The sequence below is a fragment of the Labeo rohita genome, unplaced genomic scaffold (genome assembly GCF_022985175.1).
Source record: "Labeo rohita strain BAU-BD-2019 unplaced genomic scaffold, IGBB_LRoh.1.0 scaffold_1456, whole genome shotgun sequence".
NCBI classification, from domain to species: Eukaryota; Metazoa; Chordata; class Actinopteri; order Cypriniformes; family Cyprinidae; genus Labeo; species Labeo rohita.
This window is the reverse complement of record NW_026127622.1, coordinates 1-14,699: the sequence shown is the minus strand read 5'-3', so window position 1 is coordinate 14,699 and position 14,699 is coordinate 1. Positions and strand designations below refer to the sequence as shown.

Sequence of the window (14,699 nt, the reverse complement as noted above, 5' to 3'; positions counted from 1 at the left end):
TATTACCAAGAGGCAACATGTGTATTGAAAACAGCAGAAGACCTAAGACGGATCCGTGTGGTTCTCCATATTTTACTGGTGACAATTGAGATGATTCCCCATTTAAATAAACAAAGTGATAACGGTTGGACAGGTAGGACCTAAACCACCTTAACGCAAGTGCATAAGTGCATATCTTCATAGAAATCATAGATTTTTTTGTTTGTTTTTTCAGAACATCAGTTTTACACATCAGTATTAATCACACATGCTCAAGGTACGACTGTCTGATATATGGAACAACAAGGAGCTCAAATAGGCTAGACAGAAAATTATATTTTTATATGATGAAATTATGCTCAGATTATCAAATGCATGCACAATTATTCATTAAAAGTTGCAAATCTGTTTTACTATCCACACACAAGCATTCATTGATGTTTGATTCATTTGAACTGAGACATTTGTTTCTCCATTTTAGTCTCGCTCAACACACACACTAAAATCTCTGATCCAAACACAAAGCAGCTGTTGTTCCACTAGATGTCAGTCTGCAGCTCTGATCACTTACTAAACACAGTCAAAGTCTGTACAGCTGATAGTGAAGATCAAATGTGATTCATTCATTCATTTAAATTGTTTTGCAGACATGAGCTGAATGATATTTGTCTGTGGATATTAAGATATATTTGTGACATTTACAAAGTTCATGGAAAACTGTGCATGTATTTGTTAGTAATATTGAGACTAGTTTCATCACATACTATTATCCTAATATTTGCAATATTTCTGATTCTTCAAAATAGCCTTGTGCACATGTAATCAGCAAGGGTTTCTGTCATTGCATTTTGGAATATCAAGTAAATAAACGCTGGATGGAAGCACCAAGATGTGAATACAATTTCTGACAAATAGTAAAATCTGTCTGTCTTTAGCGGATGACTTCACATGTGAAACTCCAGCTGATATCATGATTCTGGTGGATGAATTATGTAGTATCGGCCTTGAAAACTTTAAAACTGTAAAGAACTTTCTGGAAAGTTTTGTTGGGTCCTTCACGGTTGGATCAAACCAAACACGCATTGGTACGCCTGCACTATTTTACTAACTTACATTCACATCAACTAGATCAGACTCAAGACATCAAAACACTACTTTTGTTGTATTTAGTATTAGAACCCCTTTAGATTCACCCTGAGTGTGCGTGTGTGTGTGTTCAGGTTTGGTGCAGTACAGCAGAGAGTCATGGATCGAGTGGCATCTGAACACTCACAGCACTAAAGAGACCATGATCAATGCTGTGAAGAATCTGCATTTAAAAGGATGAAACACAATCACAGGTTCACACACACACAAAATCTCAGGACGATGTTCTTTCTCCTGCTCAGAGACTCAGAGACGCTGGGATTGAGCTCTTTGCTATCGGTACCAGAACAAAACCAGCTCTCACTTAAATACGGTTTGTCAGTAAATACGGTTTTCTGACTGTGTGAATCTGCAGGAGTGAAGAACCCTGATGAGAACGAGCTGAGAGCCATCGCCTCCCCACCGGAAGAAAAAACACACGTGTATAACGGGGATGATTTCAGCTTCACGTCAGACATCTTGGAGAAACTCACCAGGAGCGTCTGTGAGCGCATCTCTGAACTCAACGGTGGATTTCTGAGATCTCTGGTATTTAGTGAGCAGACTCAGGAGGTTTCTTCAGGAGATTAAGTTTATGTGTGTGTGTGTGTGTGTGTTTGCCAGACACCCGATCTGATGCTCCCAGTGACCTTATGACCTCTGAGGTCACGGCCAGGAGATTCTGTGTTACTCATCCAGTGAATCTCTAAGAGCACAAGTGAGTGTATGATCTGACCAAACTGATGCTATAAACCATGATTTTATTCATGAATAAATTAAATATGGCATCTAAGGTTTATAATCATTCAGACACAGACAGACAGCAGCCTGAAGCAATGAAGACTTTTAATATCAGATAAAATCAGCATCAGTTTTTAAATTCAGCATTAAAACAGGAGAACAAAGAAGAACTTCTTGAAATCATCCTGCAAACTCTCATTTTATTAGGCGTTTAAGTCAATTAGATTATAACAGCGCATTGAAAATGTACATATGTACATAATGTCCATTTCCATGTTTATTTATTCTCTCTCTTTTTTTAAAGTGGCTAGTTTAAGGATTTTAAAGACAACAGCAGCAAGAAGAAGGTTCTTTGCATTTTGCACCTAAAAGAATAAACCACAATTATTTATTGAGAAACATGTTGCTATTGTGAACTACATCCTAATATTAAATTATTTTAAACATATTGGCATAACATAGTATGTAATCCTGTGATTTTGAGACATTTATGAGTACAGTATAAATCTGTATGTGAGGTCATGCCGAACAACTGTACCTGCTGGGAATGTGGCTTTCCGTATCTCAGCAGCGTAACAAAGTGCTCACAGTTGCTTGATGCCATATTATATGGAAATTTCTCTTCCACATAACTTATTGCTTTCTGTAGAATGTCTTCAGTGGGATGTGGCACATATATTTTATCCAGATGATTGTTGATCTGGTATTTATCTTTGCCAACCACATCCTTAAGTTTTTCTTTCTTCACTGTGCCCTTGGCTCCAGTGTCAGCTATAGAGAAAGAAATGGAAAAGTAACAATCATGACTCAAATGGAAAGTTTCAGATTCAATACAAGTTTAGCTCAATAGGCATGTAAAAACAAACAAACAAACAAACAAAAAAACTCACAGTCTTTGACCAGGTGAATCACATATCCATTTCCAACATAAATTGCCCAGTGCTGATATCCGTCTCTGGAGATTTCAATGAGGTCTCCAAGCTCTGGTTCCCTATCCTTTAAGAGAAAATATCAGGTGAAATATAAAAAAAGTTACAGAGGCATTTAAATTAGTCAAATTATAATATCAAACTGTTTTATCTAAAATAACACAATATCATTGTGCTTGTAAATAGGTAAAAACAAGAAAGAGAAACTTTGCCTAAATACAGCTACTGTACACAAAGACATACTCATTGAGTGAATTATATCTAAGTTTAGCTATTTCTGTTGTGTAGTTTTTAAACTTTTTCAAATGTTCTATCTATAGCATGATAAAATTGTTTTGTGACCACCCTTGAGCAATGAGCATATTGTTTAATAGTATCAAAAAGTCTTTTGATCAAAAACAATAGAAAACACACACACAAAAAGATCTATTTGTCTATAAATCATGTCATCTTTAATTCTTCCCATTTTTAAATGATATTTACCGGGTCCATGGTAATTTCCAACTGCTCTTCTGCTTCTCACTCAAATCCTGTTAGAAACTCAAAGCATTTATACCCCGTTTCCTTCCAGGGGAGTGACCAGAATTGTACACTTGAGATGGCAAGAAGGGATTGGCGGACACAAGTATGATGTGTTTCTGCCACATCCTGATTCTTGTTCAGCAAGACATCCTTATAAGGGAGTAAACAGTATGTTCTAAGACTAGGATGTGTCATGCTGTAACGGGACTCGTATGAAGCGTGACAGATCCAAGTGCTAGCTTTATTGAACACAACATAATCAGACAAGCAGGGTCGAGCTCCAAACAAACAGTGATATCTAGGGATGGGTAGATCGACACCTAGTGTCGACACACGTTTCGAGTTTTCAACACACTATTGATTCGAAACAGTGCTCCGAAGCATTGCTTGAATTGAGGCTGTCACGTGATCTTTGAAAACGAAGCTTCATTACCTCACTGAAACGTCACGCCAGGCTCAAATACAAAGAATGTCGACTGCGCTGTCCCATACCCGCTATTCATTTAGTGCAGTGTTATAATTATATCCCCATACAGCAAAAAACATATATATATATATTTTCAAATATATTTCAAAATATACAAAAAATGGCCAAAAAATATATTTGCTAAAAATATTTTTGGCCACATATAAATATATTGTAAACCTCTGTATATTTCTGTCCAAAAAATGCATTTTTTTTGCCACAGAAATACATTTAGAAATATATTTTGATATATGATGGTTGATGCGAAATATATTTACTATTTCAAAAATATATTTCATTAATATATATTTTTTTTTTTTTTTTTTTTTTTTTTTTTTTTTTTGCCAAATGGGTTGGTCATCATGCATTGTAACATGGGCGGAGCTGGAGGCAGAGCAGGAGCCCTCCAGGGCAGAGGCGGAGCAGGAGGCACGGGAGCCCCCCAGGGCGGAGCCGGAGGCGGAGCAGAAGCCTTCCAGGGCGGAGCGGGAAGCGCAGGGGCCCTCCAGGGCAGAGCAGGCACCCGCGTCAGGGACTGGGACCTGGGAAGAACAGGGATAGAGGAGACAAACAAAAGAGCAGGAGGGGCAGGAGCCCTCCAGGGCAGAGCAAGAGGCGCAGAAGCCCTCCAGGGCGGAGCCGGAGGCAGAGCGGAAGCCCTCCAGGGCAGAGCAGGAGGCGCTGGGGCCCTCCAGGGCGGAGCGGGAACCCGCATTAAGGACAGGGACCTGGGGAAAGCAGGGACAGAGGAGGCGGACAGAATGAGGAGAGAAGCAGAGAGACTAAAGGATAACGCCGCCTCCATAGGAGGATCTACAGCCAATGCGGACACCTCTGGAGGCATTGGCGCAGCTTCTCTGACGGAAGAGGCCTCTGGAGCGGACTTGAGACCAGACGGGACCTCTGGAGCAGACTTGAGACCAGACGGGACCTCTGGAGCAGACTTGGGACCAGATGGGACCTCTGGAGCGGACCTGTGAACAGACGTGACCTCGGGAGCAGGCTTGTAAACAGGCGTGACTTCAGGAGTAGACTTGTGAACAGACATGACCTCAGGAGCACAGTGTGCAGACCACACACAGCAAGCGGCAACCGCAATCAAGGGAAGAGCAGCGGCGGGTGGCAGGACCTCCTTAATGTTGGATTCTGACGGTGTTAATGCCACTGAGAAGTTTGCTGCCCTCACAGACACTAGTGGTGGGTCCAGCACGCTGGCCATCATAATAGGCCATGATCTTGGGATGTCAGACGAAACATGGCGTGGCTCTGGGCGGTCAGGCGGGACGTGACTTGACTCTGGGCGGTCAGGCGGAACGTGACTTGACTCTGGGCCGTCAGGCGGGACGTGACTTGACTCTGGGCGGTCAGGCGGGACGTGACTTGACTCTGGGCCGTCAGGCGGGACGTGACTTGACTCTGGGCAGTCAGGCGGGACGTGACTTGACTCTGGGCCGTCAGGCGGGATGTGACTTGACTCTGAAAGAACAGCAGTAACTTGACTTGGCTTAATAAGTGCTGCTGTGACTTGACCTGACATGTGGAGTCCAGTGGTGATTTGACTTGGCCTATGAAGATCAACGGTGACTTGACCTGGTTCATGGAGATCAGCAAAGACTTGACCTGATTTGTAGAGACCAGCTGTGACTTTGCTTGATTCAGGAACCACGGCTGTGACTTTGCTTGACTCAGGAACCACGGCTGTGACTTTGCTTGACTTAGGAGAAGCGGCCCTGACTTCACTTGGCTTGTGAAGATCAGCAGTAAACTGACTTGACTCTTGGAGATCAGCAGTGACTGGACTTGGCTCGTGAAGATCAGTAGAGACCTGATTTGACTCATGGAGATCAGCGGTGACTTGACTTGGCTTGTGATGACCAGCTGTAACTTGGCTTGGTTCATGGAAATTAGCTGTAACGTGACTTGACTCGGGAACAACATGGCTTGACTCAGGAACAACAGCTGTAATGTGACTTGACTCAGGAACAACATGGCTTGACTCAGGAACAACAGCTGTAACGTGACTTGACTCTGGAACAACATGGCTTGACTCAGGAACAACAGCTGTAACGTGACTTGACTCAGGAACAACATGGCTTGACTCATGGAGAACAACAGCTTTGGCTTGACTTGACTCTGTTGCTTGACTGGACTTGGAAGCTTGACTTGACCCTGGGGTAGCAGCCGCGACGTGAAGGAGCGCCATTTTAGCTGCCCATACAGCCATTAGGGGTGAATCCAGCACGTGGGCCATCATGACCACAGGTCGCGTCCGAGTGCTGGCCGAGAGTTCTGGGATGGCGGCCATCTTGTGGCATGGCTTGGAAACAGCGGCCATCTTGTGAACAGGCTTGGAGATGGCGGCCGTCTTGTGAACAGGCTCTGGGAAGGCGGCCACCTTGTGCAGTGGCTCTGGCTCAGGAAAGATGGCTGTAACTTGACTTGAGACAGGAGTGATAGCTCTGACTTGACTTGACACAGGAAACACAGCTTTAACCTGACTTGACACAGGAACGACGACCGTAGCTTGACTCGACCCTGGAGCAACAGCCGTAGCTTGACTTGACTTGGGAACTTGACTTGACTCGGGAAATGCAGCTGCAACTTGACTTGACTTGGAAACTTGACTTGACTCAGGGAACGCAGCTGTAGCTTGACTTGACTCGGAAACTTGACTTAACTCAGGAAATACAGCTGCAACTTGACTGGACTCGGAAATTTGACTTAACTCAGGAAACACAGCTGCAACTTGACTTGACTTGGAAACTTGACTTAACTCAGGAAACACAGCTACAACTTGACTTGACTTGGAAACTTGACTTAACTCAGGAAACACAGCTGCAACTTGACTTGACTTGGAAACTTGACTTGACTCTGGTATGGCAGCTGTGACGTGATGGAGCTCTGTTTTCGCCGCCATCTTGTGAACGGGCTCCGCTGTCGCCGCCATTTTGTGAACGGGTTCCGCCGTCGCCGCCATCTTGTGAACGGGCTCCGCCGTCGCCGCCATCTTGTGAGCGTGCACCGGCGCGGCCGCCATTACACGGGCGGGTTGCACGGCCGGCGTTACCGCAATGTCGCGTTACTTCTCCGCGACACCCACAGTAAGTGAAGAACCGCTGATTTGTAGTGCAATGTTTAGGTATTGACCTAGAGTCCAATGGGGCTGATACAGTGGCACTGAGGAGCCGAAAGGTTCAGAGAGCCCTCCACGGAAAAATATCATCAAACACAGATCGCTCATAGTAGTCTGATGTGCTAATGTATTAAAGTCCATAACGTATTCCTCAACTGATCGCTCACCTTGCTTGAGGAGCATGATCTGTACTGCAGTGTCCTGAGCTGCTAGATCCTTGTTGACGGATTGTTCTTTAACGTGGAGTAAAGGACGAGAGGCGAGCGGATCCACTTGCGAGCCTTTATTATAGGGACGAGACAGATACATGGTCGTACAGGCAGGGTCAAATCAACAGTAAACAGGAGTGTCAGAGGCAAGACGAGAGAATAGTCCTTGATGACGAGCGATAGTGCAAAGGCAGGCGGCGAACAGTCGAAAACGGGGGGCCAGGCGAGGGAATCAAACACAAGGAACTAGAAACGAGAGAACGCTGAACAATGGGAAAAACACTAACAACAATCCGTGACTAGCATGGGGAAAGACCGGGGCTTTTATGGTGCCGCTGATTGGTCACATGTGTTGACGCAATCAGCGTGATGCATGACGGGAGATGTAGTCCGGGGTGTGGTACAACAGTCAGGGTGTGTGGGTAAGGTGAGAGCGACATCTGGTGGTGAGCGGACAGCGGGACACCGACCAGATTCGTGACATGCATATGTATGTTCCATGTAGTTTTTTTTACGTGGTGTACCCTTGTTAATTAAAGTACTGCTATTAAAAACAATGACGTGTGAATTAGAAGTTAAAACACCTAACACCTGTAAATAAAACGATAACCACAAACCTTTTTGTTGCTTGTATACAATATATATATATATATATATATATATATACAGGGGTTGGACAATAAAACTGAAACACCTGTTTTTTTAAAAACAATTAGTACGTTGTTGAGCCTTTTTGTGCCCAATGCAGCATCATTTCATCCTGGGAATGACAAATATAAGTCCTGCACAGTAGCCAGAAGGATTTTAAGCTATTCTCCTCTTGCAAAAAAAAAAAAAAAAAAAAAAAGTGGCCAGGTCACTACGTGATGCTGGCGTAGGAAAACTTTTCCTAACTCACTCTTCCAAAACATCCCTCAATAATATTCAGATCTGGTGACTGTGCAGGCCATGGGAGATGTTCATCTTCACTTTCATGTTCATCAAACCACTCTGTCACCAGCCTTGTTGTGTGTATTGGTGCATTATCATTCTGATACAAGGCACTACTTTCAGGGTACAATGTTTGATCCATTGGGTGCACATAGTCAACCTTCACTCTCTGCTCTTACTGGTGCAGTGTGCAATCAGTGAAGATAGGCCACCAGGCTGTGCAAACATATCCATGAAACCTCCAACACTATATTGGCCAGTGTTTCAGTTTCATTGTCCAACCCCTGTATATATATATATAAAATAAACAAAATAATTGCTTTTGTATTTGTGCTTTTTTCAACAATGTGCACGTTTGTGTTTTATTGTAAGGAAGACACAAAAATGGTGCAATGAAAAATTACGTTTTATTGGCGTATTAAACATTCCATTTAGGAGGTGAAAGATAGAAGTTTGATGCAAGTAAAAACTGAAAAACAAAGTCTTTGTCATTGTATTGTGCAAAACACAATACATTTTGGAAACTATTGCTGCACACACGTGCCACCTTGCTAATGACATGCTTATAAAATTCACAAATAAACTTTACAATGACACCCCAATAAACAAAACAACTTAATGACACATTTTGTGTAAGAATTTTTATTGACCACCAGACGGCAGAGTAGAGAACGGTATCAAAAGTTACCATCTGTTACCATCCCATGTCCACTCCTTTGTTTTTGTTTCTACGGCGCGAGGTCGTGCCTTCCGGGAGGGGGGAGTAATGTCACACCCCTGTGGACTGTTTGTGTTGGTTTCTCCCTTCTGTGCCCATATATGGTTTTCCTGTACCTGTCCTTGTTAAGTCATTATTAGTTAATCACCTTCACCTGTCCTTGTATCATAAGCACCCCTTTATACAGTGGGGCAAAAAAGTATTTAGTCAACCACCAATTGTGCAAGTTCTCCCACTTAAAAAGATGAGAGAGGCCTGTAATTTTCATCATAGGTATACCTCAACTATGAGAGACAAAATGAGAAAACAAAAACCAGAAAATCACATTGTCTGATTTTTAAAGAATTTATTTGCAAATTATGGTGGAAAATAAGTATTTGGTCAATAACAAAAGTTCATCTCAATGCTTTGTTATATACCCTTTGTTGGCAATGACAGAGGTCAAACGTTTTCTGTAAGTCTTCACAAGGTTTTTCACACTGTTGCTGGTATTTTGGCCCATTCCTCCATGCAGATCTCCTCTAGAGCAGTGATGTTTTGGGGCTGTCGCTGGGCAACACGGATTTTCAACTCCCTCCAAAGATTTTCTATGGGGTTGAGATCTGGAGACTGGCTGGGCCACTCCAGAACCTTGAAATGCTTCTTACCAAGCCACTCCTTCATTACCCGGGCGGTGTGTTTGGGATCATTGTCATGCTGAAAGACCCACGTTTCATCTTCAATGCCCTTGCTGATGGAAGGAGGTTTTCACTCAAAATCTGACGATACATGGCCCCATTCACTCTTTCCTTTACACGAATCAGTCGTCCTGGTCCCTTTGCAGAAAAACAGCCCCAAAGCATGATGTTTCCACCCCCATGCTTCACAGTAGGTATGGTGTTCTTTGGATGCAACTCAGCATTCTTTCTCCTCCAAACACGACGAGTAGAGTTTTTACCAAAAAGTTCTATTTTGGTTTCATCTGACCATATGACATTCTCCCAATCCTCTTCTGGATCATCCAAATGCTCTCTAGCAAACTTCAGACGGGCCTGGACATGTACTGGCTTAAGCAGGGGGACACGTCTGGCACTGCAGGATTTCAAAGTCAAAGTCAACTTTATTGTCAATTCTGCCATATGTACCGGACATACAGAGAATTGAAATTGCGTTACTCTCAGACCCTAGGTACATACACGTAACATTAAATACAAAAGGTAGAATTAGAAATGCAAATAAATACAATTATGCATATATATGTAAAAATATGGTGCAAAAAGAGCTTATGAGTGTAATAAAGTGACATAGTAATAACAGACAAAAGTCTTTAGAGGTAGTCTGAGGGTAGTAAGTGGGTAGTAAGAGGTAGTTAGCAGAGCACCAATACTACACAAAGTGACTGGTGCCGGTCGGTGGGTGTGTGTGTGTGTGTGTGTGTGTCACAGTTCAGGAAGTTCGTTGGGCAGAAGAAGGGAGTGGGGGCAGAGCCGGGAAAGAGTTTAGCTTCCTGACAGCCTGATAGGTGAAGCTGTCCTTCAGTCTGCTAGTCCTGGCCTGGAGACTCCGCAGTCTCCTCCCTGATGGCAGCAGGCTGACGAAGCTTTGCATAGGGTGGGAGGGATCAGCTGCTATGCAGAGGGCTTTTTTGGTGAGACGGGTGCTGTAGATGTCCTGGAGGGAGGGGAGAGGGACACCAATGATCCTCTCAGCTACTCTCACTACGAGTTAGAGAGATTTGCGTCCCTGGCGTGTGATGGTAGCCTTTGTTACTTTGGTCCCAGCTCTCTGCAGGTCATTCACTAGGTCCCCCCCGTGTGGTTCTGGGATTTTTGCTCACCGTTCTTGTGATCATTTTGACCCCACGGGGTGAGATCTTGCATGGAGCCCCAAATCGAGGGAGATAATCAGTGGTCTTGTATGTCTTCCATTTTCTAATAATTGCTCCCACAGTTGATTTCCTCACACCAAGCTGCTTACCTCTTGCAGATTCAGTCTTCCCAGCCTGGCGCAGATCTGCAATTTTGTTTCTGGTGTCCTTTGACAGCTCTCCGGTTTTGGCCATAGTGGAGTTTGGAGTGTGACTGTTTGAGGTTGTGGACGGGTGTCTTTATACTGATAACGAGTTCAAACAGGTGCCATTAATACAGGTAACGAGTGGAGGACAGAGGAGCCTCTTACAGAAGAAGTTACAGGTCTGTGAGAGCCAGAAATCTTGCTTGTTTGTAGGTGACCAAATACTTATTTTCCACCATAATTTGCAAATAAATTCTTTAAAAATCAGACAGTGTGATTTTCTGGATTTTTTTTCTCATTTTGTCTCTCATAGTTGAGGTATACCTATGATGAAAATTACAGGCCTCTCTCATCTTTTTAAGTGGGAGAACTTGCACAATTGGTGGCTGACTAAATACTTTTTTGCCCCACTGTAAGTTGTATTCAGTTCAGTGTTGTTCGTCCGATCTTAAGGTTATGTTGGTGTGTGTTTCCCTGCTGTTCCTGTCTGGATTTACCTGTTGTGGATTTTATTAAAGACTTGTTGTTATATTTCGTCTTTGTATGTCTCCTTCTACACACAACCGTGACACACAGCCTCCTTTAACCTGAATACAAGCGAGTAATGTAAACTCTATAAACAATTACGACGATAACTATTTAGCGTATTTCCACATAACTTCATCATTGATAACTGTCTGAAGCTGTTTTAATACTCTTTTTAATCATTTTAATCTTCTATGAAATGTGCTAATGAGCTTACTTTCTTTCATTTACTTGATTTTGACTGAACACCAGTGTTTTTCCGGAAATCTCACAAAATGAAAAATAAAAGCATTTTACCGCTGAATCTGACTGGATTTCTTAACAGTACAGTATTTCACAAATGTTCTTTTATTTGTAATGGCTGACAGAGCCATGCTAAATGAGGTCTTTACATGTTAATGTGTAATCACAAAGTTTGAGGAAGCGAAAAAAAAAAAACTCAGTACTTCTCATTTCTATGTAAATACTTAAGGAATGTGTTACACTCCACCACTTTGTTATTTTGCAAATGAAACGAACAAAGTTCATTCCTGGAATATGTTGTGAATTTTTTTCTTAGAGACCAGGAGACATTTTTGGATATCTTGAAGCAGAAGTTTCTCTTTATTCAGATACTCGCTGCTTGGCACTGCAGTCATCAAAAAGTCTGACAAAATCTCAGCACAGCAGAGTATATAGGTTTGAAGTGGAAGGAGTACATAGAAGTGGAATCAATCTAAACAAAGCATGCAAATGTGGTTCAGGAAAACAGCTCAGTTAAAGATTTTGTTATGGTTGCTGTGAGATGAGGAGCCAGAGAGAAAACTCGAGGAACTAGAAATAAATCAAACAACATATTTAATTACTCATAACAGCGATACAAGAAACTCACAATCAAAATTAACATTAAGATGACACAATGAAACTCAGGAGCAAACGACTTATAAAGAGTGACTAATTACAAGGACAGGTGAACACAATAATCAGGAAGAAACCAAATTCAACAGAACAACAGGGGGAGACAATGGGAGAAACCAAAACAGAACAGTCCAATAAACAGCCATGGCTGGACAGACAGTTCATGAGGCCATGGTGGATCAGGGAGTTCAGGAGACCATGGCCGGGTAGACAGTTCATGAGGCCATGGCAGATCAGGGAGTTCAGGAGGCCATGGCCGGACAGACAGTTCATGAGGCCATGGCGGATCAGGGAGTTCAGGAGGCCATGGCCGGGTAGACAGTTCATGATGCCATGGCGAATCAGGGAGTTCAGGAGGCCATGGCCGGGTAGACAGTTCGTGAGGCCATGGCGGGTCAGGGAGTTCACGAGGCCATGGCCGGGCAGACAGTTCGTGAGGCCATGGCGGGTCAGGGAGTTCACGAGGCCATGGCCGGGCAGACAGTTCGTGAGGCCATGGCGGGTCAGGGAGTTCACGAGGCCATGGCCGGGCAGACAGTTTGTGAGGCCATGGCTGGACAGACAGCTCAGGAGGCCTTGGCGGGTCCGCCTCCACGGCCTTGTCCTCAGCATTCGACCCGACCCCTACGGCTGCGGGCCCTGTAGGGCGCTCTGGAAGGCTGGGCGGAACCAGCGGAGGTTCAGGAAGGCTGGGCGGAACCAGCGGAGGCTCAGGAAGGCTGGGCGGAACCAGCGGAGGCTCTGGAAGGCTGGGCGGAACCAACGGAGGCCCTGGAAGGCTGGGTGGAACCAGCAGAGGTTCTGGAAGGCTGGGCAGATCAGGGGAGAGAATTGGAGCCGTGAACTCCACTGGGACTGCCATGTCCATAATGTTCATTATTGTAATCTTGGCTGGAGATTCAGGCTTGGTGGCCATCTTGGCCGGGGACTCAGGAATGGTGGCCATCTTGGCCGGAGACTCAGGAACGGCGGCCATCCTGGCCGGGGACTCAGGAACGGCGGCTTTCTTGGCTGGGAACTCAGGAACGACAGCTCTGACTTGGCCTGACTCAGGAAATACAGCTGCAACTTGACTTGACCCGGAACCTTGACTTGATTAAGGAAACACAGCTGCAACTTGACTTGATTCGGAACCTTGACTTGATTCGGAAAACGCAGCGGCAACTTGACTTGATTCGGGAAACACAGCTGCAACCTGACTTGACTCGGAACCTTGACTTGATTCAGGAAACGCAGCTGCAACTTGACTTGACTCGGAACCTTGACTTGATTCTGGAAACGCAGCTGCAACTTGACTTGACTCGGAACCTTGGCTTGATTCAGGAAACGCAGCTGCAACTTGACTTGACTCGAGAAACTTGACTTGACTCCTGGAGATCGACAGTGACTTGACATGGCTTTAGTGGAACAACTGTGGCTTGATGGGATTCAGGAAGTGCTGTAGTGTCTTGACGTGACTGGGGGTGTAAACCTGTATCCTTACTTGACTCAGGATGTGCAGCTGTGTCTTGTCTTGACCCAGGAAGGACCACTGTGCCTTGACTTGACTCAGGAAGTACTGCTGTGACTTGACTTGGTTCTGAAGGAACAGCTGCGACTTGACCTGTCACATGAACCTCAACTGCAATGTGACTTGACTTAGCAGGAACAACATCTGTGACATGACTTGACCTTGCAGGAACAGCAGCTGTGACGTGACTTGACTTTGCTGGAACAGCAGCTGTGACGTGACTTGACTGTGCAAGAACAGCAGTAGTGACGTGACTTGACTCTGCAGAAACAGCAGCTGTGACGTGACTTGACTCTGCTGGAACAGCAGCTGTGACGTGAATTGATTTTGCAGGACCAGCGGCTGTGACGTGACTTGACTGTGCAGGAACAGCAGCTGTGACGTGACTTGACTGTGCAGGAACAGCAGCTGTGACGTGACTTGACTGTGCAAGAACAGCAGCAGTGACGTGACTTGGCCTTGCAGAAACAGTAGCTGTGCCGTGACTTGACTTGGTGGGAACAGCGGCTGGTAGGGCGGTCATGATGGGTGCAGACTCAGGAGCAGAAGACATGACATGAAAAGCCTGCGGCTTGGCTGACGCTATGTGTACCGACTGTGGCTTGGCTGAGGTGGCCTGAGCAGGCTGTGGCTTGGCTGGCTTGACGTGAGCAGGCTGTGGCTTGGCTGACGTGGTGTGAGCAGACTGTGGCTTGGCTGACGTGGCGTGAGCGGGCGCTGGCTTGGCTGACATGGCGTGAGCGGGCGCTGGCTTGGCTGACATGACGTTAGCAGGCATTGGCTTGGCTGACGTGGCGTAAGCTGATTCTAGAGCAGCAGACTTGATGTGGGCTGGTTCTAGCATGGCGGCCATCTTGGGTGCAGGCTCTGGCGTGGCGGCCATCTTTGCGCCAGGCTCAGGCGTGGCGGCCATCTTACGTGCTGACTCTGGCGTGGCAGCCATCTTGCGTGCTGACTCTGGCGTGGCAGCCATTACCCAGCCAACATTTGTATGTGGGGCCCATATGGGTATGAACTGGGCTG

The 14,699-nt window shown here is 45.0% G+C and overlaps 1 protein-coding gene across 1 annotated transcript; it reads right to left on the bottom strand.

Moving 5' to 3' along the window:
- Window positions 1-2,035: 2,035 nt before the first annotated feature.
- Window positions 2,036-3,289, bottom strand: LOC127158327 (phospholipase A and acyltransferase 3-like). Its single transcript, XM_051101487.1, has 4 exons — window positions 3,258-3,289; window positions 2,736-2,841; window positions 2,384-2,616; window positions 2,036-2,210 (listed from the first exon to the last, which is right to left on the bottom strand). The coding sequence occupies exons 1-4, from the start codon at window positions 3,264-3,266 to the stop codon at window positions 2,127-2,129; spliced, it is 432 nt and encodes a 143-aa protein (XP_050957444.1). The 5' UTR covers window positions 3,267-3,289; the 3' UTR covers window positions 2,036-2,126.
- Between the last annotated feature and the right edge of the window lie 11,410 nt (window positions 3,290-14,699).

Coding starts and splice junctions, on each gene's coding strand:
- LOC127158327 (XM_051101487.1), bottom strand. Junction 2,617..2,735: donor GATTCACCTGGTCAAAGACT/GTGAGTTTTTTT, acceptor CTTTCTCTATAG/CTGACACTGGAGCCAAGGGC. Junction 2,211..2,383: donor GAAAGCCACATTCCCAGCAG/GTACAGTTGTTC, acceptor TTATTCTTTTAG/GTGCAAAATGCAAAGAACCT.